This window comes from Pseudovirgaria hyperparasitica, assembly GCF_010093815.1.
Source record: "Pseudovirgaria hyperparasitica strain CBS 121739 unplaced genomic scaffold EJ05scaffold_20, whole genome shotgun sequence".
In the NCBI taxonomy this organism is placed as follows: Eukaryota; Fungi; Ascomycota; class Dothideomycetes; order Acrospermales; family Acrospermaceae; genus Pseudovirgaria; species Pseudovirgaria hyperparasitica.
This window is the reverse complement of record NW_022985568.1, coordinates 772,443-795,543: the sequence shown is the minus strand read 5'-3', so window position 1 is coordinate 795,543 and position 23,101 is coordinate 772,443. Positions and strand designations below refer to the sequence as shown.

Sequence of the window (23,101 nt, the reverse complement as noted above, 5' to 3'; positions counted from 1 at the left end):
CTTAGGGGACTGAAGGCTTTCACCCTTGCCTATACAGAGGCTTTCGGACGGCCTAGCTACTGTAAGTTGAGCCATCGAAGCATATTCTAAGATACAATAATGCTTGATATAATAGCCTCCAAATAGATCATACATGCCATCTGTAGGAGCTTCAGATCCAAGAGAAAAGCCCATCGGGGGTTTCGGCGCCTTGGCAACAGTGGGCAGACCCACATTGCGGTAGAAATGTAGCTGCATAACATTTATCTTCGATATAACCTAGTTACGAGCAATAATGATGTTCAAGATGTTGTTGTATGCTCTATGGGTAACATCGGCGGGAGCGCAATCAGCAAAGGATATCATCATGGATATCGACATCATGGGCGGCATTGATGACGTTGGCGCTCTAGCAGTGGCCAACGTTTTCCACAACTGCGGCCTCGCCACAATCCGTGGCATCGCTATAAACACTTCCTCAAAGTACGGCTCATTAGCCACAAGTGTACGTCCGCCTACTGAATGTCGGCCGAAGCTCATAACGTCTAGTGTATCAATACGTATTTTGGCAATGGCGATATTCCGATTGCGGCTATGAAGCCCTTGACAAATGACACGTATTTTGACCGCTATACCTTCGTGTACGTTGAGATATTTTGCATTGGTTCATGTTTCTAATGTTGAAACCAGAAACGGGGAATACGCTAGCAAAATTGCTTATAATTACCCACGAGCATTAGACGACGCGGGTCATACTCCAGATCCTGTACAGATGTACCGACGTATACTTGGCTCTGCAGAAGATGGCAGTATCACGGTTGTATCTTTAGGATATTTCGATAATCTCGCAACCCTCATCTCTTCGACTCCGGACGAATTTTCACCCTTGGGAGGTCGCGATCTTATACGTCGCAAGGTGTCCGAGTTAGTAGTGATGGGTGGCGAGTATCCTACGTCAAATACCATACATTTCACCTATGAGTTCAACTTTGGTGGTAAAACTCCTCAAGCTACACAAGCGGTGGTCAATTTCTGGCCGGGGCGCATTACATTCTCTGGTTATACACCAGGCCTCAATGTAATCTCCGGGCCCTCTCCAGCTTTGGCACCTCCCAAATCGCCCGTCTTGGCAGGCTATGAGTGGTATGTTGGCCGAGGTGGGGCGTCGACCTCTTCATGGGACGGCTTGACGATGTTATACGCGGTCCTATCGCTGGACGGCTTCTCCAAGATTGGACACAAGAATCTATTCAAGTACCAAAACACGTACGGATACAACCATGTCAGCGACGATGGCAGTAATTCTTGGGTCAACGATACCTCTAGGACAGATCAGCACTGGATTGGACTCGCCGACGGCGTGAGCAATAATAGTGTCGCACAAACCTTGAATCAATTTTACATTAGGGGAGCGTCACAAATCAGCTGTACCATGTTGTGAGAACCGGGCGAGATGAAGCAAAACAAAAGTCGATAGCGAATGTTTACTTCTAGTCAGGCAGGAGGGCAGTGGCACTAGCGAGCAGGCATCGGCGACTGCTCCGTATACAAATATACTTGAGACTCATGATGCAAACGAGGCACCAAGCTCTCAATTGCATATCCGCAATTCAAACCCAGCTCTATATATCCAATTACCTTTATAAGCAATGATTCAGCGCAGCATACTGCGGCCCATTGTGGCCACTATACGGACTTCTTCGTTCCGAGCCCGATACTCTAGCTCACCTACAAAACTTCAAGACAACCCATATATCGTGAGTTCTCCTTCATCACGTACCGTTCTCATCTCCAACACAACCACTGATCCAGCAGCACAGTTTGTGTTTCCCCTATCAAACTCTACAAATCTCCTAACGCTCCTTCCCACGAACCCCCCAACGCCATCCCTTGCCCTCGGCCATTGCACATCCGCACGTCCCACACCTTCAACATTTACCGAAAATCCAGACGTCTTTCCCATAATCCATGAGGTCCTCGCCGCTCATGCTACAGAAGACCCTGTCGTTCGGTCTCAAGCCGCAATGTTCGCATCTCAAGCTGGGTCCGCGCTTGGCAAAGGCGGCATGCTGTTTTCAAGGAGTCGCGCTTCCCAGCAACGGCATGAGAACATGAGGGGGCCAGGGAAGACAGGCAGGAATGGAAGTGATAGTGGCGGTGCAGGTGGTGCAAGTAATCAAGGTGGCATCGGCGGCGCGGGTAGAGGAGGCTTCGTGCACGTGAGTGACATGCGCAACCCGCCTGATTTTGGTCGAGTGGCGTGGCCAGAAGATATATTTGGAAGCTTAGAGGTTGATGGAACTGGAGAGTTCGTGGATGGGACAGGGAGGTACCAATCAAGTGGGACATATCGGATGGTAACCAACGAGGGCATGTGAGTACACATAAGTGTCGTGTAGGGGCAATATTAACACGACTATAGATTTGGGCTCCCCGATACTCTGCGGAAGAAGCTGGTGGCGCGTTTAACAGAGCTGGAACAGCAGCTAGAGAGAAAGTCATAAAGTTTTACAAGTCAAAATCATGAACATTGAACGCTATGACCAAGACGTGAGAGATGCTGTTACAATATTGAAAAGGATTATAAATCGTTCAGTGGGTCAAGCACACCCCCACAGCGACGATCTTATCTGCTCTCTCCAAAGTGTCCCATTTCAGATGCATCCAGATCTTCTGTCCCTCGTCATTGTTCGCCAATGTCAAATCCACTGCTAACTCGCACGCTGCTTTTGCAGTGGGGACTTTATCAGTCACCTCACATTGCCTTTCCTGCAGCAATGCTTCTCTTACAAGCAATGCAAAAATCCGCGTTGAGATTCATTTTGCTTGCAGTGTGGTCGGCTTCCGGACAAGGGTTTGTGGTGTCAGAGACGATGGTATTCGTGTCAATTGTGTGAGAGCCCTAGTAGGGAAGGTGCAGAGGACAAGGAGGGGGGATGACTGTTTTGGAGAACTGCATTGTGAATCATAGAGCGGCTTGCTACAAAATGCTAGATGATGCGCTATGATGGAGTTTCGAGGGGATTACTAGCTCGATGCTTTGGACTTTTAAGCTATGAAGCTGGTAAGTAAATGTTTCAATAGGTCTATTTTAGACTTGAACCAATCGAGGTAATCGAGTCAGTCGAGCCCTTGATGGGCAGTGTGCTGTTGAATAAGATGGCTTCAACGTGCCGTCAAAGCCATATTGGCATGGGAGTTCCAGTGAACAGTCTTATTCTGTATAAAAAAACTTTCTCATCAAAAGCTGTTCGTTTCAGCCTCGATTCGCTAAGAAAAGGACACCATTTGCGTCTCGACAGATGGTCAAACAGTCCATGAAGTCGGCACTAGGTCTTAGACAGCCCCTACCCGAGCTCATGAGGTCCTCGAACTGACATTCCGTGAGGTTTGGCCACAAAATATTAAGTGTTGTGCAGCCACCCTGGCTCTTCTTTAATGGCCAGGTGCTCAAATCTCTTCCGGCACTGCATAAAGCAGCGGTAGGCGGAGATCGTTCAACCTTGCACTTCGTAGTGGTATCTCGATGCATGCCAGTCTACTTGAGAACGAGCTCATGCATGTGGCGACTCTGCGTTTCTCCCACACTATCTAGCCTCAAAAACCACATGCCTTCGTCATAAAAGGCATATGCATTCATGAGTATGCTTTGCTGAGTTACCCAAATGCAGAGTTGTTGATATATTTTAGCTATTGAATGCCCCGAATAGCTCTGCGAAACCAAAGGCATGGATTGATGACGACTGGGAGTCCAAATTACGGTTGCCGCGGTGTTTTTAGAGCAAGTTTATACCTCGTCCGGATAGGATAGATATTGATTAAGTTTTGATGGGCATGCTGTCTCCATAGGTACTCAAAGTACTTAGGGGCCAGATTACCCCTTGATTACCTATACTAAAATTGTAGCTGTACAAAATCAATTATAGTATGCTCTCATATACAGAAACGCTAACTGCTAACACTAAATAGGAGTAGAGTCCCTTAATGTAGACCATATTAGAACACACTAGTGTACTGTCTATTATAAATTAAATATCAAATATACTCGTCTTTTGTTCTGTGTAGTCAGATGTGCACGTCTTCTCTAGCGCTTCTTTGATCTCATCATGGCTTGTATCCTGTACCGATGTTCGTGTTGTGCCCTCCTGCACGCACTGATATCTAGAGTCATGTTCCTCCTGGTTATGATCCTGGCTATCCTCCTGGTTATCTTCGTGGCCCCTGGTACCACAGTCCTCCACATGGCTGGGGACCCTATCACTCTCCAATGCCCGTCTCAATTCTTCCCCGAACAAGAGCTTGAAGATGACGACGAAATACACATCCCCGGTTTTGTTGTTTTTACACGTGTACCGTAGCGTGTGACTCTTATCGTCAATATACCTCAGCACGCCCAACGAGAAGCCTGGCAGGCGCAACGCGAATTTGGAAAAGTCTAAATAAGGGTTAAAGAAATCACCCTGGTAGACACGGTCCTTTTCGAAGGTGAGTTTGTCGCGGTTCCTGGCGTCGAGGAAAAATTTTCTGCGTTTCTCGGAGTCTTCTGGCATACCGGCTGCGCTGCGAGTATCAGTTCCCGTGCCATCCGCACCCTCTTCGAGCGGATGTGATTCGTCGGCGCATGGAAATGGGCTTTCATTTAGAGTATGTTGCACTTCGCCAATACGGAAGCGGAACCAACAAGAAAGCGCCGGTCCGTAGAGCCATGGCTTGTCGGCATAAGCATCGCAGCTCAGGCCTGGGTCGATGAACTCCTTGACTATCCTGAAAGCCGTATTGAAGCCTGGTGGAAGACGATCGCGCACCGGGTGGTCGAAGTCGTTACCCCACACAATATCAGTGGTGCTGAGATCCATTTTCGGGACAAATGAGAACCCAACGCTATACATGTCTTTGGTGTGTGACTTATCGTCAAAGTAAGTCGAAGTAGTGGGTGACCCCGTTGGTAGGCCATGATAATCCCTGATGCGAACCTTAACTTTTACAGTCATGAATTCATTTGAGAAAGTACATGCCTCATGAGGGTCATTGACAAGGACGCGTTTGTGGGTACTTGGTTCGTACGAAGGACCAGCTGATACTGAAAGGAGGTATTTATTCTGCAGTCCCGAGTCTGGTTGCTCAGAACTAGACTCTTTGATAGAGTCGCGTATTTTCTGCTTCACTATTGACGCCATGAGATTTATGTCAAAGTTTGGTGTTGTACCTCTACAATGAAAGTGCTGCTCACCGCTTCACGCATTAAGCCCTGGTGCCCCTAGATTCGTAGTGCAATTTATTGACGTCATGAAATGTATGGCTGCCTTAGGCAGTCCAGTACAGGACTCACTTTTTAGACCTAGCATAGAGTAGTCTCATGTTATGATTTCTGACTGCTGATGCTTGTCATTTACATGCTTTTGAATTCATTAGCGTTCCCTTCAGAACATCTTCCCGCTCAGAAAATCTGGCTTGCTCAATACGGCTCTGCTGGAGATTGACGTAAAAGTATAGCCAGATGGCAGCTGATATGCTAAGAACGAAGAGCAACTTAAATGGCGACGACTTATTGCCGTATCATTGATGATCGCACTTCTTATGAGAGGGTCAATGAAAGCACCCATTTTGCCCATCATGCTGAAGAGACTGAAGAAGACGAGCTCCCTGCCTTTAGGAGTAAATCCACTATCATGGTCTATAGGTTTGCAAACCAGTGTTGAAGACTGGAGCAGGTAGGTTGTAAAGTTACTAATTAGATATCCAGTATTGAGGGTATATCTCTTTATATATTCAATGTTTACGAGGATATCAAGTAGTCGCCGACCTATTTAGTAAGGTATATAGTTTACTATAGCTTTGCTCCCTCTTTTTGAGACTGTCTAATGAGTGATTTCTTGCACAACAACCGGCGTTACAAGAGTAGGCCGTAAGAATTCTGGTATACTTAGACTTTCTAGCCGTTATGAGATCCAAAGTCTTGTGACTAGAAGTGCTAATTATACCCCAAGAATACATTACTACAATACCTAGGGTAACATACATGAAAATTGTGTTTTGCAGAGAGCGTGAAACGCTTTTGTATCTGTTAGAAAGCGAAGTCACCAATGGCTTGAGCCCCAAAGCCTACAACGAACAGGCACATCAATCGACATGTTTTGTGTGCGACAATTTCATGCTGCAAAGCTGCAATTACAGTCACACTAATATTCAAGAGTCTCCGAGTCTATTGTCTGACTTAGCATTTCTGAAGCGAATAAGATAGACTCTGGCGAAGCTGCCACATGGGTCTGGGTTTTCACTGATTCGACCTAACAAGCACAATGTTCCTGCTGCGGCTAACATTACCGAAGTAGCGATACAGACGCCACGACGGGTCCGCACTAATGCATGGAGCGAGGGTTCAAGAGAAAAAAGTTATGCGCTCATGCGCGAATTTGGCTGTATTGATACAGATCGAGAGATCGTCTGATGCGTCTAATATAGTATATGCTGATAAGGTTGTCTATAGATCTATGCGACCTGCGTAGTACATGGCGCAGGGCGTATTGTTTTTGCGCCCGTATCGCTGCGTTGTGAAATATGACGCCATGTAAGATCAAATAAACAGACAGGGAAGACTAATGAAAACAAGTGTGTAGCATACTATAGCCAAAGGATGCCGAGGACGCCAGAGAAAGCCATGCGATGAGGGTATAAAACGAACGTGTAAAGAAATTGTACTGCCTGTCTCTTGTCGTACTTTCATCTCTCGTAATTGCGGTTCATGCGCGGTAGCTAACGGCAAAGTCTGTTCTCGAGCTCTTCTGTCCAAGCCTTGAGATTGATGTCTTTGGTTCCAAGCCCCTTTTCCAACCAGCACGTTACATCCCAATCAAAAGACTTCTGCAGACTCTGCAGGCGCCTGAAGTTCTGCGTACTATTCAAACCGGCGTTGATGGCCTGATTCTGCTTGACCATCTCTCTGCGTAGGAAGACATTGCTGCCAACGGAGTCGAAGGGCGAAGCACCAAATATAAGAAACAAGAATGAAATGACCAGTGCATGGATGTCCGTTCGTGGAGTTGGATTGATGTCTTCTTTAAGTAGGATAGGAGAAAGGAAATCCCAAGTTCCACCACCAAGCGATGTGGCCGTCTTCTCATTGACAATTTGAAGGTGGGGCGGCGGTACTGAGGAGGAGAAGTCGGCATAGAACGGCTTCGGAGGACCATGGGTGTTCGTCTGTAATAAAATGTTTGAAGGTTTGAGATCGGCGTGCACTACTCCAACGGAGTGCAGTGACTCCATGCCTTTGACCATGCGCAGTGCAAAGGAAGGAAAAATCATCGCCAAGTACTTGGAACGATCTGATTCTGATAAGCGATTCAGCTTGGAGTCGATGAACATTTCGAGCGTCTCTGGCATGGCGGCGAGAACGAGGGCACCATTCCGGGTGTCCTGACCGTAAAAAGGGACTACGAAGGATGAAACTTCAGGAATGGCGGTGACATAGCTCAAAACTCGCGCTTCTGCCGTAAGTACATTTCGGGCAGAGCGTGAGGTTGGCGTCTTGATCGCATAGGCAGTCGGGACCGACGTAACATTTGGGTCGGGTCGTGAGCGACTCTTGATAGGTGTCAAAGGTGGTGTGAGTACTTCACGGGAGCTCTTTGACCGGGCAGGGGTCGGTTGTGCCAGATAGACGTTACTCCATAGACCTTCGCCGAGAACCTTTGTGGTAGAGACGGTGTAGTCTGTGGCCGAGAAGTCGAATTGCAGGGGAGAATGCCGAGAATCGTTCATCGTGAAATCGACGGAACGGCGAGACATATCACTAGAAGCACGCGAGGTTTCTGGTATCGATACCGTTCGCATGCTGTCCGACAGAGGTGTCGTAGGAGGTGTGTCCAGAGCAGCTGTCTTTGGAGAAGGTACAGGTTGCGATACCTGCAAAGGAAGAGGCCTTGACTGTCTGTGAACAAGATTCGATTGGGGAGACATGCTATCGGAAGGGTTGGAAGTAGAATTGGGAGGTATGTGCTCATCAGGTGTAGAGTCCGAGTCGGAGTCATCGAAAGACACGAGGAAAGCCATGGTGAAGGGAAGCCAGTGAATGAAGCGTAGAAGACAGAAAGAAATGACAAGAAGCAGGGTACAACACACAGAGTCGACAATGAAGACGTCGACACGACTTTGACAGCAAGAGGTACGCGTGCGACGTGGGACGGTACGAGGTCGAAGTCGGAGTTGCGGCCAAGAGCGTAGGTGGTTGAGATAAGGTTAGACTGCAGTTGGGAGTACAAAGCGATAAAACGTTGAGAGCGGGCAATTAGAACAGGGATGGCAGATTCATTGTGATAATAATGATAATGATAGAGATGAGGCCTGGGCAATAGGCAGAGCTTGTTGGCACGAGCAGACGTTGTCGGTATCGCTGTCGATGTCGATGTCGCTGTCGCTCAGCACAGACGTGAGGAGACGAAAAGAGCAAAGAAAAACCAGAGAAGAAGAGACTGGGTAGTAGGTATATAGTAGGTACCTGGTATTAGGCACGTCAGTCAAAGGACAATTTAGACCGGGACGGAAGATGTAAGAAGCTAGCTACGGCCTTTAGAACCATGGGAAGAGGAAAAAAAGATCTGGAGAGGGCGGATGAGGTCACTGTGCAGCTACGGGACTGTTGGACTGTTGGACGTTTAGGTTAATTAGGTATCCATGTACCTACGTCCAGCTACAATGGATAATAGTAATGGATATCCCTCTGCGTTGTACTGATTACTTCTAATAATCACCACAAGCGACCGCGGCGTAGACCTTTGGGTCACGGAACATTCCAATATTTCCGACCACGATGCCATTATATTATTGTTCAACATTGTCATATGAAACAATACAAAGTCCGGATTGCTCCCTTCGAGCCCCTCTTGGCTGTCCATGGCGCAGGCCTCTTTTGCAGGTCAGTCTTGATCAGCGTCGCATCTAGATGTATACATAGTACGCAGGCGCATACGTATCTTAAGGATTAGTGTTGGTGATTGCCTGAAGTGAGTCTCGGCAACACTGCAAGCCGTCATCTGTGACGTGCATTCGCGAGTTACCTGTTGATTATCCATTGATTCCATAGCCACTCGGATGCCAGTTCGTGGGCCATGTGGCTATCGCTGTGGCTATGGATGGATCTCTGATAGTGCCATTTACCTGAATAGTATCTCGGAGCATGAGACAGACCATAGTTAACTGGACACTGGCAGGTCTACAGCAAATGAACGGATCCTCCAATTTATCTAGAGTCTTTGTATATATCCTATTGTCCTCCGTATATCAGAAACAAACATGCTGTTCATCGAGCTTTATTTCGCTGTACCATTTCCCCGCATTCTAGTGAGCTAGTGCCCGATGAAGTCTAGTGTATGCCCCAGGCAACAAGGCAATTCATCCTGTAATACCTTTGGTATGCACAGATCGCGATCGATTATGACAGCACTCTCTTGTCAGATGTAGAGCAATTCGGTGCTCCTAGGATAGGACGTCCTAGTCTTGCCCAATTTCAATCGTGCCTAGATCTTAGTAATCTTCTTCCCTCGGCGCGTGATCGTGCCAAATGCCTGACAATGAGAAGGCCCCGGTGAAACTTTCGCTGCCGTTGGTAAGCATATGGATACTGGAAATCGGAATGTGTACCTGATAAAATCGTAGGCCTACCAGCAGGACATCTTCAAAGAACTTCACCAAGATGATGAGCTTGTCATCATCGCGCGAGGGCTAGGCCTACTGCGCATCGTCACCAACCTTTTACACTCCTACGACGCTGCCGGCCACAACCTCGTGCTGCTCATCGGAGCCGACGATCGTGAAAATGGTTGGATTGGTGAAGCTCTAGCTGAGCATGCCACTGTCAGCGTGGCACCCAAATGCAGGGGACTGAACCTTGTGAACACAGACCTGATGAGTGTTGCAACGCGGGAAAAAATGTACTCCGGTGGAGGAATATTCAGCGTCACGTCACGGATTCTGATTGTGGATCTCCTCTCTGGTCTACTCGATCCTGCGACTATAACTGGGGCTGTGGTATTACATGCTGAGAAGGTCATGGCGACCTCCCTTGAAGCTTTTATACTGCGTATATATCGACAGAAGAACAAGGCAGGCTTCTTGAAGGCCTTTTCAGATGCACCCGAGCCATTCACAACTGGCTTTTCCCCCTTGGCAAATATGATGCGGAATCTGTTCCTCCGGAAGCCCTCCCTATACCCACGATTCCACCTCACAGTAGCAGAATCTCTAGAAGGACGACGAAAGGCAGAAGTTATTGAGCTCGAAGTCCCTATGACGGAAGGAATGCGCGCTATACAGAACGCAGTCCTCGAGTGTGTCGAAGTGAGCATAACAGAGTTGAAGAAGAACAATTCAGGCCTGGAGATGGACGACTGGAATCTAGACAGCGCTCTCCATAGGAACTTTGACCAGATCGTAAGGAGACAATTAGACCCAGTATGGCACCGAACCAGTTTCAAAACAAGGCAAATAGTCCGTGATCTGACCTTGCTTCGAAATATCCTTCAGTGAGTTGGTATACCCACTTGTAGACTCAAAGTTCCCTAACGTGCCTATAGTGCCCTCTTGACTTATGATGCTGTCACCTTCAATAGATACCTCGATACAGTTCGTGCGGCTTCCTCGCCACCTCCCGGATCTACAAGACAAAACCAGTCACCATGGCTATTCCTCGATGCTGCACATACCATTTTTGACATAGCCAAGCGGCGCGTATACACAGGAGATGTTAAGAATGTAGACATAGATCGAGGCCGTAGTGATGCCCTCAGGCCAGTACTTGAAGAACTTCCAAAGTGGGACCTCCTTGCCGAGATACTACAGGAGATAGAGCAAGATGTATATTTCAACCCAACGATTCAAGACGGATCGAGCGGTGCTATACTTGTCATGTGCGGAGATCAAGACACTTGTCGCCAAATACGAGAGTATCTTCAGACAATGCATGTTGTACCGACAGACAAGACAGAAGGGGCAGGCAATGACGTTCCGGAAGAACCGAGGGGACCTTCAGGGACTTTCATGATGCGACGCAAACTTCGTAACTACCTAAATTGGAGGCGCGATTTCACGACTGTACGGGCGACTTTGTTTTCAGAGCACCAGAAGTCAATAAATAGCAATGGCTCAACGGAGCAGCGAGCGCTACAGAACAAAGGCAAAGCTCCCCCAAATAAAAGACGCCGTATAAGGGGTGGCGGTGCTGCAGGCCCAGGACGGAATGATATTGGCTATACAGCTGGCGACAAAGATACCCATATTGCTAGCCTACTCTCTGAACTTGCACCAACCGATATCGAGACCGCACAAAAAATTGAGATTGGTGCGGACCCCCTAGAAGACATGGAAAGCTACTTCGAAATGTTCGATATGAGTGAACTGATCGTCGTGCATCCTTATGATGGTGACATGGATGAGCATGTTCTAGAAGAAACGAAGCCACGCTACATTATCATGTATGAACCAGATGCTGCCTTCATCCGCCGAGTTGAAGTATATCGCAGCTCTCACAGCGACCGGAGCGTTCGAGTCTACTTTATGTACTATGGGAACTCCGTCGAGGAGCAACGCTATCTCAGCGCCGTCAGAAAGGAGAAGGACGCTTTTACGAAGCTCATCCGTGAAAGAGGAACTATGGCCCTGACCTTAGACTCCAACTCCATCACGGACCCCCAGGAGCAGTTCCTACGAACTATCAACACACGTATTGCAGGCGGAGGACGTCTCGCCGCGACAGCCTCCCCTCCGCGCGTCGTGGTCGACGTCCGAGAATTTCGCTCTTCCCTCCCTTCGCTCCTTCACGCCCGCAACATGATTGTCATCCCATGCATGCTGACAGTCGGCGACTACGTCCTCACTCCTAACATCGCCATCGAGCGCAAGTCTATCGGCGATCTGATCTCTTCCTTGAACAACGGTCGTCTCTACAACCAAGCCGAGACCATGCTACAGTACTACAAGAACCCAATGTTGCTCATCGAATTCAACCAGAACAAGTCTTTCACACTCGAGCCTTTCGCCGACTTGAGCTCTACAAGCACTACTTACGCCTCCGACGTGCAAAGCAAACTAGTCCTGCTTACTATCGCATTCCCGAGACTGCGGATTGTGTGGAGTAGCTCGCCATACCAGACTGCAGAAATCTTCGAGGAGCTCAAGAAACAACAGGACGAACCGGATCCTATCCGAGCTGTGCAGATTGGGCTGCAGCATGGCGAGGCTGCGGAGGAAAACCGAATGTTTAGTCAGGTACCCCAGGATATGCTGCGTGCTGTGCCAGGTGTTACAGCGAAGAACTTGGCCCGGCTGACGTTGGAGGTGGGAACTATTCAGGAGCTGGCGAATATGGAAGAGGAGACGTTGTCGAGGATGATTGGCAAGGAGGCGGGCAGGCAAATCTTTAGATTCTTCAATCGAAACGTGTATGATGTATGAATGAATGATAGTGGGCTATTATGCGGTTTTCTGGGTGGCAATTGAATAGTCGGTACGCCGCAGAAGCAAGCAGGTGATTAGCATAGCTAAAATCATGTAACATTAGAAAGACGATCTAGGCGCCCGAGTGACGAAAAAGTAGACGACCCATTAATCGTTCAAACTTGCGTTGGATCATGAGTATGTAGGCTTCCAAACAGTGCATTCTTAATCTATCTTTCAACAGTTTGCAAAAGAAGCGGTCGCTGTGGCCGGCAAAGCCTTTGTCGACTAGCTCTGTCCTTCTCTGCACGGCACCTCGTGCTATGCAACGACAACGTGAAGATCCCTATGCGGTACGCAAGACGCCCAAGCATGCATAATCTGGATAATATAGCCTGTCTAGCCATATGTTCACCATTAAAGTCCTTTCAAATGTCATCTACATCAATCTCCTTGTCAGAATCACTCTCGTCGTCTCTGTCCTCGTCAAACTCAAAGCCGATGCCCTCGTCGCCTTGTTCACCGTATGTATCGGTCTCGTTGATCTTCGCATTCTCGGGAAGCTCGCCATATGCCTTCAGACTTCGGGCTTCGTCGGCCGTGTACTTGAGAATCACATCACCCTTTTCGTCCTGATAGTCGCGCAGCGAGAGCAAGATGATATCGCCCTGGTTGATCCAAACTTTCTTCCGCAGCTTGCCGCGAATATGGGCCAGGCGCCGTGTGCCATCGAAGCACTGTGCCTCGAGCCGGCCGTTACCGAGCATCTTGGTGACTTGAGCGTACTCTATGGAGAAAGCTGTCAGTACGTGGTCGCACGAGCAAGGTGGTTGGCGACTTGGAGAGAACAAAGGCATACCTTGTCCTTCCTCCTTGAAGGTCAGCTCGCGCTTCTCGTTGTCGTTCTCGTTCTTCCCCCTTCTTCGATTTTTACCTCCCTAAAGTCTGTGTATTAGCCTAGGTGCCCGGGCTTCTTGTATGTAGCGGGGTATTCCGGCGGCGATGAGATGGTACCTTTCCCTTATTCTTAGGCATATTGGCGGGAGTTCTTTTGTCTTTTCTTCGATGTAGTGGTGGCGATTAAAGGCCCTGTGCGACTTGGAGTTGGTAGGAAGGAAAGGCTTTGGGTTGGAGTATGAGAGAAAGAGTGGTCGGTTTCTCAAGAGGGCTCTTGAGTTGTGGCTTTGGAGGGGTAAGGTTCAATGAGAGCGCTAATATGCGCTAATCCTAGTCTGGCAGAGTCTATCTTACATAATAAGCAGGATTTCACCTGAAAGAGGTCGAGTACAACATAAAGTCCTTCAATTGGGATGGTTCAACAGTGACCCAACCTTACTACATGAGGTTGAGTGGAATCAAAATGCGATTTATCTGTCATGTGCTCTCGTGAGCTATATTCTACATTAACAGCGATTCGGTTCAATGTCTTACTCACCGTAAGCTCTCTACTTTCTAACCTCTAGTAGATAGGGTCCTGGACGTGGACGTACATTGGTCTCATCTTTGTTGTCGTTTCCGCAATCAGCGCTAATATAGCCACAAAACAGGATGAAGAGATACTATACCCTCGCGCGGCGAGCTGACTTAATCCGTGTATCAGACTGTCGAGGTTTGGTGCCCCAAGCTCTGCCTATAGTGAATGCGACCTCACTATCACGGCTCCCTTCTCAGCACCAAGTCACTTGTTTCCATGACTCAGGCCCTTCCAAGTTGGTGAAGCAGGCGAAGTCTCCGGAGATACTGCATCGAGGATATAAGCGGATGTTCCCTTATGGTAGATCAGGTAAAAGCTTGATACTTCAATCTGAGCGGAAAGAGTTTCGAGTCGGTGGTGGCTGGGTGGAAGACAGTATTCTGCATTCCAAAGCATATTTTCACCCAGAGTATCGCCCGTTCTTGTATGAGTTTGATATACTGGTCTCTGGACGCGAGAAACTGAAGACTGAATTTATTCGCAAACGCATCCAGTCGAGGCCACACGAAGGTCTTTGGTGGTCAGTGAATAAGAACACACATGCATCCTCCTTCAAAGGAACGGTCAAAACTTGGATGGATCAGCGATATTCGCAAGCTTTCAGAGAGGTCTTGCATGACCATGGATTTGACAGCGCAGGCAAGCCAATTTCGTCTTCGAAGGAGCCGCCGATCTTGAGAGGATCACTCACGATGCAACTATGGCCGTCAGTACTGACTGCTTCCTTTGAGGATTTGAAAGCTGATTGCGAACTTATTCTTGGTTACGCTATCAGGAAATCTACCACTCGCGTGCGCATGATTCGGTAATAGCTCTTACCTCACACTCGCCGGCTGGAGCAGCCCACATTGTACCATGACACACAGGGGTGAAGAGACTCTTCAGATGTTTCTCACGATGGCGTACTTGCAGATGAATTAAAAAGTTAGTAGCAAACTTGACACTTCAGCAAGGTTGGCGTGTAGTCAAGGGTATAATAATTATTAATTAATCAGTGAAGCGGGATCCACAAGTGCCTCCATCTGGAAGTGGCCATCTTGTGCCAAGCTTTCGACCCTCTTCCGTTACCTCATATCCCATCTCTAAGGTAGCCATTTCAACTTCAACAAACAATCTATCCCATGCTCTCAACTTCGGTTCGGCACGACGAAAAGACGTCTTCGATGCCCGACGCATTTATTGGTAAAGGCAAGTGAGAGTATAACGTCTCGCTTTATCACGCCACGATATAATGCCTTCAATACTGAGCGAGGATGACAAGCAAACGGTGAAACGGGTCGTTCCCAAACAACAGAACAAGATTCAGGCAGTTGCAGTGGTGAAGCTATACGTGGCGTACCCTGACCGAAATAGATGGACTTATACTGGTCTACAAGGCGCTGCAGTACTCGCCAATGACTTGGTCGGGCATACATACTGGATTAAGCTGGTAGATATATCGGTACGTGCGCGAACTACGTCTCTCTACGTCTATGTCATATTAATTGATACAGCCTGCCGGCCGTGGAGTGCTTTGGGACCAGGAAATCTATGATACCTTCTCTTACAACACCGATCGTACTTTCTTCCACACTTTTGAGCTCGAGAAATGCTTAGCAGGGTTCTCTTTTGTTGATGAGAAGGAAGCAAAGACATTCAAGAAGAAGGTTGATGATAGGGAGAAAAATGCTCACAAAGCAACAAAGGCGAAGCCGTTCGGTGCATCACATGGGCAGAACGGTGCACCTAGCTCGAATGGTAAATCTCACGGTCTTCTTGGTGGTCTTTTTGGACATAGGAGCTCCAACGCAGCCCAACCACAACCACAGTCCATCATACCGCACAAAGATCTACTCATAGCAAGCCCTCCTCAAGCCTCCCCAGCACCAAGCAAAACCGACTCCGGCATTGACTTCTCAGATCCGTCAATACAGCCACTACTGGAAGAGGTTATGAAGATGGGAATAACAAGAGACGAGCTGGAACAAAACGCTGATTTCGTCAAATTATACATTGAGCAAAATAAGGCCAATCAGGCTCTGCAGTTGGATAAGCGCAGCAGGGCGCCACCTCCGCCACCTGGAGCTGCACCTGGAAGGGTTTCTATAAGCCCTCAGAATACAGGAAGCACTACAGCCTCAAGACGCGGACCACCTCCAGCGCTGCCACCAGCCCGAAGATCTGGTCATGCTGCACCAGCTCAACTCGCGCCTTCGCCACCAAGAGCACCTTCACCTCCACCAGGACCGAAGTTCAAGGCCCCTCCGCCCCTTTCAGACGCCGGAAAGTTTGCTGGCAGCAATGCCCCTCCGCCTCCATCTCGCGCCAGAGCGACGTCGAGCGTAGCAAATCCTGGTCCTCCACCCCCTCCAAGACCACCAAAGGTCGAAGAAGAGCCCCAATCACGATTTGGAGTCCCGCCGCCGTTCACAGGGCAAAGGGTACCGTCAGGTCCCCCACCGCCCCCTAGTCGTGGACCAGTTCCACCGCCTCCGCCCGCGCGAGAATCTTTAGCAACGCACGCTGTCCCGCCTTCACATGCTTTACCACCGCCATTGCCTCCAAAGACACCTGTAGGAGTCCCTCCCCCATTACCACCAAGTAGGGATACCCCAGGGCCTCCCCTTCCGCCGCCCTTGCCAACCACATCTCGGCCCCCTCCTTTACCACCTCAAGGTGGTGCTCCTGCTCCTTCACCCCTTCCACCGTTAAATAACGCTCCACCTCCACCTCCACCTCCCCCATCGACCCATGCACCTCCTCCGCCGTCTTTACTGCCTACCGGGGGTGCGCCTCCACCACCACCACCGCCGCCAATGCCAATGCCACTTGGTAGTGAGGCTCCTCCTCCACCTCCATTACCAGGACGAGATGGCGGAGCTGCAAATGTACCACCGTTACCACAGCCGTCTGGCGGTAGAAATGACTTGATGGCTAGTATTCGTGATGGAGCTCGCCTAAAGAAAGTCAGTGATACAGAGAAGAAGGATAGAAGTGCAGCTCTGGTCCCTGGGCACGAGCCGGCCTCAAGCAGTGGAGGTGGAACGGCAGCTGCAGGAGCAGCCGCAGCAGGAGGAGGCCTTGCAGGAGCATTGGCTGTTGCGTTGGCGGAACGAAAATCGAAGGTTAGCCATAGTGGTAAGTATTCTTTCTACGTAATATTCCAAACAACGACCCCTTTCTGACATGATTCTAGACGATGAGGACGATAACGATGAGTGGTAGAGAAGTCTTATATCAATTTAGGGGGCTATTAACTACTATAGTCCAGCGATGACATAGAATGGACCAGACGCTTCTAAATCTTGTATACGACTCACTAACGAGCATAGACTGTCATTCGACTTGGTCAACGCGACGAGATACGCTTTCATCGTCGTAGTTCAAGAGCTGTCTCGCTCTTGTGAAGCTATGGTGAGAAAAGGCCAGCTGGATATATCGTTGTTCGCTCGCGTACTTCCATTTGGTATGCGACCCCATATGGTAGTGTCAGAGATTCTATATTAAGAATTCTCACGTGACTCCGCCCAACCTACCATCCGTAATCGGGAAAATTTGAATGCCTACCGTACTTCTCTTTAGACCACCAAGAACATTCCATGTCTCCTGAGTCCAATAACCTCGGTCCTGTTCGACATAGTATATAGTACAGTGCACAGTTTATGTCGTATAGTCGTACTTCACAAGTGCCATTCTAACCAGGATGCGCGACTCAGCCACGCTAAGCGATGTCGTATCGCCCGTATTACTACTCCTGGTACCCGGCATCGTGCCAGGCACTGGATCATCCTCCTTGCGTCTCATGTAATTCTCATTCTCATCTCACTATTATCAGCGTGTGGCTCGCTGATTCATATGCGAATATTCGCGAGTTGCAGGCATAGCCCCCTTGGATATTAACTGTTGACACGGCCTTGGTGAAGGAATATCGCCGTCTTGACTTAACTTCATCTGGATTTCATTCTTCAAGTTGTATACACACCTCGTATATCCACCGTTCGGAGGATAACATGCGTCGAGATGACGTCCTTTGACTTCTCGGACCCGGTACAAACCTCGTTGCCACACATATATCGCCAAGGGACACTACGGGGTCGTGGTGGCATGGATGAAGACGAGTTTGCCGAGACTGAGGGTGCCTTGAGTCCATCCAGCGCTTTATCCCGCTCGAACCTGGGCAGTGGACCATCTGCTTCGCAATATCCGCTGTCTATCTATAGCCAGCCTAATGCATCCGCCATATCATTCTCACAATATGGCGTAGCACCTCACCATGAGCCTCAGTTGGATCATGAATCATTTTCCGCGGTTCGGCACGACGAAGCTCCTCCACCATATGTGGAACTCGAGGCGAGAAATGCCCACACCAACGTTAACATTGATGAAGTAACCGAGACCCCAATATTACCCTCTGATAATCTATCTCTGCACTATGGTGTTGCAACTTCAAATGCCACTGGTACTACTACGACAACAGACCTTTATGCTACGCCTCCTTCCGAAGCATCTACCATCCCGTCAATACCTACAGGCACAGCGTCTCTGTACGCATCATCCACACCAGCTAGTTTTCCTGCAAGGCTGCTTCCTCAGCAGCGAGGGCAAGTTACAACATTTCCGCCACCGGCAGCACCACCCACAAAAGCGCAGGAAGCAGGTTACGAGCCCATTGAACACGCTGGCTATGAGCAAATCCAGGGACTCAACAATATTAGACCCCAGCACAACTTTGTTACTCCTACAGATAGTACTGTCAGCAGCTTGACTCCCACTATGGCTGTGGACAGTTTAGATGCCCCCCTGTTCTCTAGAGATTCAAAGCGATACTTTGCCTACCTGATCCCATACCCGAGTCCGAAGAATGACGATATAGCTTGCCCAAAACCACCGGAAAGATTTCTAATTTATACACCTATGCCATCGTTTTTACAGAAGCCAGCGGATAGAGCTAAGGAATCTGCGGAACGTCGTCGACAGCGGCATTCTTCCGAGGATAGACGCCTGCTCAAAGAACAAAAGGAGAAGAATACAACAGGCTCCGCTTGGCAGAGCTTCAGAGCGAAGACGAGACTCGGCTTCGACGACCTATCCAAACGCACGACTGGCTCTGACGTGGACTTCTTGGCCCGACTACCCATGCCCGGGGGTAAAGAAAGAGAAGACCTGTCTGTGTCGGCGGAACACTCTGCTGCGCAGTCAATGGAGGAACTTATCATCGTTTACCCGGATTCGTGCCAGTCGTCCAAGGAGGACATCCGCAAGACCTTCGTTGGCGCTATGATGAAAGCACGCTCGCGTGCTCAGCGTGACGCCGCAATTGCCACATCTCTGCTTCCATTTGCTGCTGCTGCGGATTTTGGGGCAGGGACTATGGGCGCTATGTTGGCACTTGACTCTGTTTGGGCTTATAAGTCTATTCGCAGTGCCAGGACGGCAAAAGCGTTAACAAACCGCTTTAGCGCGGATGATAGTACTAAACAGCATCTCAAGATCACTATAAAGGCTTCTCCGGCACTGGAACCTGCACGCAAGTACATGGAGGAGCGATGCTTCCGCATAGACCGTACCAACTACCCCTATCCAGGCATAGTGATACCGAGCGAAGCGGAAGTTCTGAGCGCAATACATTGGAAACCATCTGTGGTCTTGGATGGAAGTGTCAGTCCGCAAGACGTGGAATGGGAGATCAAGGAAGCGCATCTAGACTTAGAAGAGACTATGAAGAAAGGCGCGAAGGAGTGGACCAGCTGGTGCAAAAAATTCCTACAGGATCCGGAGAAGGCCTTCAGGCTGGATGCGAAAGAGAAGCAGAGCTTGAGTTTGGCCAAGTAACGCAGTGCAGCGAAGCGGTGATGTGACGCTGTCACTACCTCTGGGTATTGCAGGGCGAATCGTTCCACTACTCGATGGCACAAAGGTACACTGCTGTGTCTGTGTCGTGTATGACGCTTTTTCTGACGATGATGTACCACTTTTGATCTAGCATAATGCGCTTGAATAACCGTGTTGAGGACATCTGTAGCTTTGACAACGCCGTTATTCTATTGTGAAGCTAGGGACATGTGACATTCATGTTTACATATTGTCGCAGAATGATAGTCATAAATAACACTTGGCCATTGTCAGACACCTTGGCACCCGCCGCGCCCCCAATACCAACCTGCAACGCGCAAAGTAACGCAAACGCCCAAGGCCACCACCTGCATCACATAGTCCTCGATCCCAAGTCTATGCAGAGCTAAACGGTGGAATCGCGATCACTCGCCGCTTTCTTGGCGGTCCTTCGATCCCTACGCTGACCGCCATCCCGGACGTCGGGCTGAGACGAGGTGAGTCGGACACTGAGAACAACATGCCACCAACGGTGTTTGCACCTGAGTGAGTCTCCCCAGTCTGATCTACTACCTTCAGACTTGACATGATTATCTAGGGACAGGCAGGTGTGGGCGAGTGGATGGACAAGGCTGAACAGTATAAGATGGGACTGTTGGTCACGATAGTGTAGCACAGCAAATTACTCAACTTTTCCCTTTCGCTGTTTTATCTTCCGGGTTACATTTTTCATATACTTTCGCTGGTTGAAGTATTTAATAGGCCTGCAGTTTCTTTAGAAATTTTCCTCAGCCTCTCGATCGTCATCTTCTCCTCCCATCTCGAATATAGTCAGGACTATTCCCACCATGTTTATTGGACGGCTTACAGGCGTGTTCGTGCTCGCATCCCATGTTTTTATGGTTTCCGCGCAGGAGGGTGTCCCTGTGGACTTGATAGGCACGTTCAACACTGATGCTATCGAGATTCAGGCAAGTTTCGGTGGCGATGCGTCCGAGGGCTTTGCGAGTGGTACCACGATCGATGCAGGTCGTACGTTCGCCTTTCAAGTCCTTGAATCAAAGCTTTACTCATATAATGGATTACAGAGACTCAAACTGTTCCTACCTTCGCCTTAGGCGATTCGTCCGGCATCAACACCCAAGTCCAGTATGCCATCGCCATGGTCGACACGACCTGTGATAAGCGGATCTTGCACTACTACAAGACGAATTTCGCTGCGACAAACGAGAAGACTAAGCTTGCATCCGATGAGTCTCCACTCGTCAAATATGCCGGGCCGGGTTCATTCCAGGAAAGGGGTTCGCGCACCTATACCTTCGTGATGTGGCGCCAGCCACCCCGCGGGCTCAATCCAGCTGCTGCAGTCTCCGGTCAGGAGATCGACGTTGTTGATTTCGGGAAACAGCAAGGTCTAGGTGATGCCAAAGCAGGTGTAGCCTTCAAAGTCGAGCTCGGCGGTGAGACGAATTGTGGCGGAGACAGCCCAGCTCCAGCTCCAGCTCCAGCTCCAGCTCCAGCTTCAACGCCATCAGCACAGGAATCATCTGCTGCTTCCATACCACCCTCTGAGACAACAAACACTCCTCTTTCCCCACCCATGGAATCTGCAAATATTGAACGTCCCGAGAGCTGGCCATCTACTATGCCATGGCCCGTCCCATCCGGTAGTCCCTGGCCTCAAGCACCCAAGGACTGGCCCTCGACACTGGCGTGGCCAAAGCCGACGTACGCTCCTATCTGGCCTTCCTCATACACACCAGCACCCTGGCCTACAGAGACACCTTATGTGCACCCTGCTCCCCCAGCTCCGCCAACTGTAGCTTCATCTGCGCCTGAGGTCTCTGTTGTCGTGCCCTCTTCTGTACTGCCATCTTCTGGTCCGCCTACGCCAACACAAGTAGTGCCACCTGCTATACCGAGTGTAACTGGTTTGTCGGTTGAGAGCCCGACGCCTACGCCGCCAGTGTTCCTAGGTACCGCAAGTACGAAAGGGGCTAGTATTGCCGCCATGGTCGGGGCTCTTGTACTGGCGATATCTATGCTATGAGGAGGGCTTGTAGATGAAGAGTCGGCATCCAATGTTGGAAATAGTGTTCTGAGGCCCTATTCGCTTTGTATTGCATACCGGAGTATGTTGGGAGTTCTTTCGCTTTCTGAACTCTGGGCACTATAGTCTGTGGAGTTTTAATACCGTGTAACGTGGCTTGGCTGTACTAATAGACTAATGGATTTTTATGAATTGATATTTCCACGTTGCATTAGGCTCATGGGGTTGAGGTCAGTTATGCAACTTCCTTATGAGCATGGCGGATTCTATAGAACCTATGATGCACATGTTCTTGCGAACAAATGCGCTATACCAATAGTCTCAAAATGAGCGATTATGGAATTGTCGCGTAAACACTAGTGGTACAATACTTGAAGCTGCACATGCCTAACGTTCATGTACATGTGGAATCCATGAGTCAATTTGAGAGTCTCGAAGTTCTACAGTGTGGACGTGGTCATGGTAAGAGAAAGTTGAGAGGCTTCGAAGAGAAGCCTGTTTATAACGTTCATAGGTCTAAAATTGAGAGTCATTGAACCGTTTGAGCGCGCCAGCTCGACAATTTTGTCGAAATAGGGAGAAGCAAATTCGGAGAGTCTGTCATTTAGATTTAGACTTTTAACTTGGAATTGAGACTGGTGTAGCGGCTCAAAATTGGATGAATTCACTACAATTTTCGTTACTTGGGAGATGCTCCGTCTGCAGATATCGACTTCACATATTGCTACTGGTCGTCAATTTACCGACTGCGACGAAGACTTGGGACAGACCCGAGTAGACAAGCCCACCTAATTGGAATCCTGTTAACATCAGTTCATCAAAAGAACGATTACCCTACAATATTAGCATCCAAGACACTGTCTACGCCCTTCGATGGAAGTGCTTTAATCCAGTTTGTCCTAAAAGCTAGTAGAGTATAATATTATATCTTGACCGTACTGACTTCCCTTGTGAGCCCCTGGTTCTGCTTATACAAGACTCAAGGCAGATTATCAAACGACGAATACAGTCAGGTCACAGGCGTGTTTGTACGCTACATAAATGAGTTGGTGAGCATACTCTAGAATCCTGGATGTATATCTGGTCACTATGATAAGTGCTGATGAACGATAAGTCATATATATTTTCTGTCGAATATTCATACAGACGCTCGGTGGGCACATATTGAAAAAAGAGTGGTAGCCAGTGTGGCCTTGCGTCTATCTGGAGGCAAGTTCAGGCCTAATCTGCAGCACGTATATATCTACCTCGGCCAGAGGCTGACCAACCATGTCATTGTCTTAGACACATTCGACAATTCTATTCTTGGGGCGAAGAATTCGGGCGAAATTGTTTCAGGCTGCATGTAGAAGAAGTTA

The 23,101-nt window shown here is 48.9% G+C and overlaps 10 protein-coding genes across 10 annotated transcripts; 7 read left to right on the top strand and 3 right to left on the bottom strand.

Annotated features, from left to right (window-relative positions):
- The first annotated feature begins 117 nt into the window (after window positions 1-117).
- EJ05DRAFT_221763 (inosine-uridine nucleoside n-ribohydrolase) lies at window positions 118-1,667 on the top strand. The gene is made up of 3 exons (XM_033739909.1): window positions 118-484; window positions 529-620; window positions 670-1,667. Exons 1-3 carry the CDS (start codon window positions 275-277, stop codon window positions 1,418-1,420), a joined length of 1,053 nt encoding a protein of 350 aa, XP_033596005.1. The 5' UTR covers window positions 118-274; the 3' UTR covers window positions 1,421-1,667.
- Window positions 1,525-2,579, top strand: EJ05DRAFT_221730 (uncharacterized protein). The gene is made up of 3 exons (XM_033739908.1): window positions 1,525-1,736; window positions 1,800-2,353; window positions 2,402-2,579. The coding sequence occupies exons 1-3, from the start codon at window positions 1,629-1,631 to the stop codon at window positions 2,481-2,483; spliced, it is 744 nt and encodes a 247-aa protein (XP_033596004.1). The 5' UTR covers window positions 1,525-1,628; the 3' UTR covers window positions 2,484-2,579.
- Window positions 2,580-3,993: 1,414 nt separating this feature from the next.
- On the bottom strand, window positions 3,994-5,199 carry EJ05DRAFT_480536 (DUF1769-domain-containing protein). The gene has a single exon (XM_033744885.1). It carries the CDS (start codon window positions 4,833-4,835, stop codon window positions 4,008-4,010), a length of 828 nt encoding a protein of 275 aa, XP_033596003.1. The 5' UTR covers window positions 4,836-5,199; the 3' UTR covers window positions 3,994-4,007.
- Window positions 5,200-6,608: 1,409 nt separating this feature from the next.
- On the bottom strand, window positions 6,609-8,261 carry EJ05DRAFT_221723 (kinase-like protein). The gene has a single exon (XM_033739907.1). It carries the CDS (start codon window positions 8,029-8,031, stop codon window positions 6,733-6,735), a length of 1,299 nt encoding a protein of 432 aa, XP_033596002.1. The 5' UTR covers window positions 8,032-8,261; the 3' UTR covers window positions 6,609-6,732.
- Window positions 8,262-9,389: 1,128 nt separating this feature from the next.
- EJ05DRAFT_221436 (DNA repair endonuclease XPF) lies at window positions 9,390-12,621 on the top strand. The gene is made up of 3 exons (XM_033739905.1): window positions 9,390-9,583; window positions 9,634-10,499; window positions 10,551-12,621. The coding sequence occupies exons 1-3, from the start codon at window positions 9,539-9,541 to the stop codon at window positions 12,424-12,426; spliced, it is 2,787 nt and encodes a 928-aa protein (XP_033596001.1). The 5' UTR covers window positions 9,390-9,538; the 3' UTR covers window positions 12,427-12,621.
- Window positions 12,622-12,836: 215 nt separating this feature from the next.
- On the bottom strand, window positions 12,837-13,346 carry EJ05DRAFT_445006 (nucleic acid-binding protein; the record flags this gene model as incomplete). Its single annotated transcript, XM_033742155.1, has 2 exons — window positions 12,837-13,195; window positions 13,268-13,346. Coding segments are annotated over 2 exons (438 nt in total), but the record flags the coding sequence as incomplete, so codon positions are not given.
- Window positions 13,347-13,698: 352 nt separating this feature from the next.
- EJ05DRAFT_480533 (uncharacterized protein) lies at window positions 13,699-14,857 on the top strand. The gene is made up of 2 exons (XM_033744884.1): window positions 13,699-13,844; window positions 13,956-14,857. The coding sequence occupies exons 1-2, from the start codon at window positions 13,831-13,833 to the stop codon at window positions 14,689-14,691; spliced, it is 750 nt and encodes a 249-aa protein (XP_033595999.1). The 5' UTR covers window positions 13,699-13,830; the 3' UTR covers window positions 14,692-14,857.
- Window positions 14,858-15,113: 256 nt separating this feature from the next.
- Window positions 15,114-17,086, top strand: EJ05DRAFT_490228 (WH1-domain-containing protein; the record flags this gene model as incomplete). The annotated part of the gene is made up of 3 exons (XM_033745859.1): window positions 15,114-15,323; window positions 15,376-16,999; window positions 17,058-17,086. The coding sequence occupies 3 exons, from the start codon at window positions 15,114-15,116 to the stop codon at window positions 17,084-17,086; spliced, it is 1,863 nt and encodes a 620-aa protein (XP_033595998.1).
- Window positions 17,087-18,634: 1,548 nt separating this feature from the next.
- On the top strand, window positions 18,635-19,693 carry EJ05DRAFT_445117 (uncharacterized protein; the record flags this gene model as incomplete). Its single annotated transcript, XM_033742161.1, has 2 exons — window positions 18,635-18,830; window positions 19,014-19,693. The coding sequence occupies 2 exons, from the start codon at window positions 18,635-18,637 to the stop codon at window positions 19,691-19,693; spliced, it is 876 nt and encodes a 291-aa protein (XP_033595997.1).
- A 655-nt stretch (window positions 19,694-20,348) lies between these two features.
- Window positions 20,349-21,832, top strand: EJ05DRAFT_221442 (uncharacterized protein). The gene is made up of 2 exons (XM_033739906.1): window positions 20,349-20,725; window positions 20,782-21,832. The coding sequence occupies exons 1-2, from the start codon at window positions 20,542-20,544 to the stop codon at window positions 21,741-21,743; spliced, it is 1,146 nt and encodes a 381-aa protein (XP_033595996.1). The 5' UTR covers window positions 20,349-20,541; the 3' UTR covers window positions 21,744-21,832.
- Window positions 21,833-23,101: the final 1,269 nt, after the last annotated feature.

Excerpts from the sequence above, each read along its gene's own strand:
- EJ05DRAFT_221730 (XM_033739908.1), top strand. The coding sequence starts at position 1,629 with ATGATTCAGCGCAGCATACTGCGGCCCATTGTGGCCACTATACGGACT. Across the intron at positions 1,737-1,799 it reads TTCAAGACAACCCATATATC|TTTGTGTTTCCCCTATCAAA; the intron begins GTGAGTTCTCCT and ends CCAGCAGCACAG. Across the intron at positions 2,354-2,401 it reads ATGGTAACCAACGAGGGCAT|ATTTGGGCTCCCCGATACTC; the intron begins GTGAGTACACAT and ends ACACGACTATAG.
- EJ05DRAFT_221442 (XM_033739906.1), top strand. The coding sequence starts at position 20,542 with ATGTTTATTGGACGGCTTACAGGCGTGTTCGTGCTCGCATCCCATGTT. Across the intron at positions 20,726-20,781 it reads TACCACGATCGATGCAGGTC|AGACTCAAACTGTTCCTACC; the intron begins GTACGTTCGCCT and ends AATGGATTACAG.
- EJ05DRAFT_480536 (XM_033744885.1), bottom strand. The coding sequence starts at position 4,835 with ATGGATCTCAGCACCACTGATATTGTGTGGGGTAACGACTTCGACCAC.
- EJ05DRAFT_221723 (XM_033739907.1), bottom strand. The coding sequence starts at position 8,031 with ATGGCTTTCCTCGTGTCTTTCGATGACTCCGACTCGGACTCTACACCT.
- EJ05DRAFT_221436 (XM_033739905.1), top strand. The coding sequence starts at position 9,539 with ATGCCTGACAATGAGAAGGCCCCGGTGAAACTTTCGCTGCCGTTG. Across the intron at positions 9,584-9,633 it reads TGAAACTTTCGCTGCCGTTG|GCCTACCAGCAGGACATCTT; the intron begins GTAAGCATATGG and ends ATAAAATCGTAG. Across the intron at positions 10,500-10,550 it reads TTGCTTCGAAATATCCTTCA|TGCCCTCTTGACTTATGATG; the intron begins GTGAGTTGGTAT and ends ACGTGCCTATAG.
- EJ05DRAFT_221763 (XM_033739909.1), top strand. The coding sequence starts at position 275 with ATGATGTTCAAGATGTTGTTGTATGCTCTATGGGTAACATCGGCGGGA. Across the intron at positions 485-528 it reads ACGGCTCATTAGCCACAAGT|TGTATCAATACGTATTTTGG; the intron begins GTACGTCCGCCT and ends CATAACGTCTAG. Across the intron at positions 621-669 it reads TTTGACCGCTATACCTTCGT|AAACGGGGAATACGCTAGCA; the intron begins GTACGTTGAGAT and ends TGTTGAAACCAG.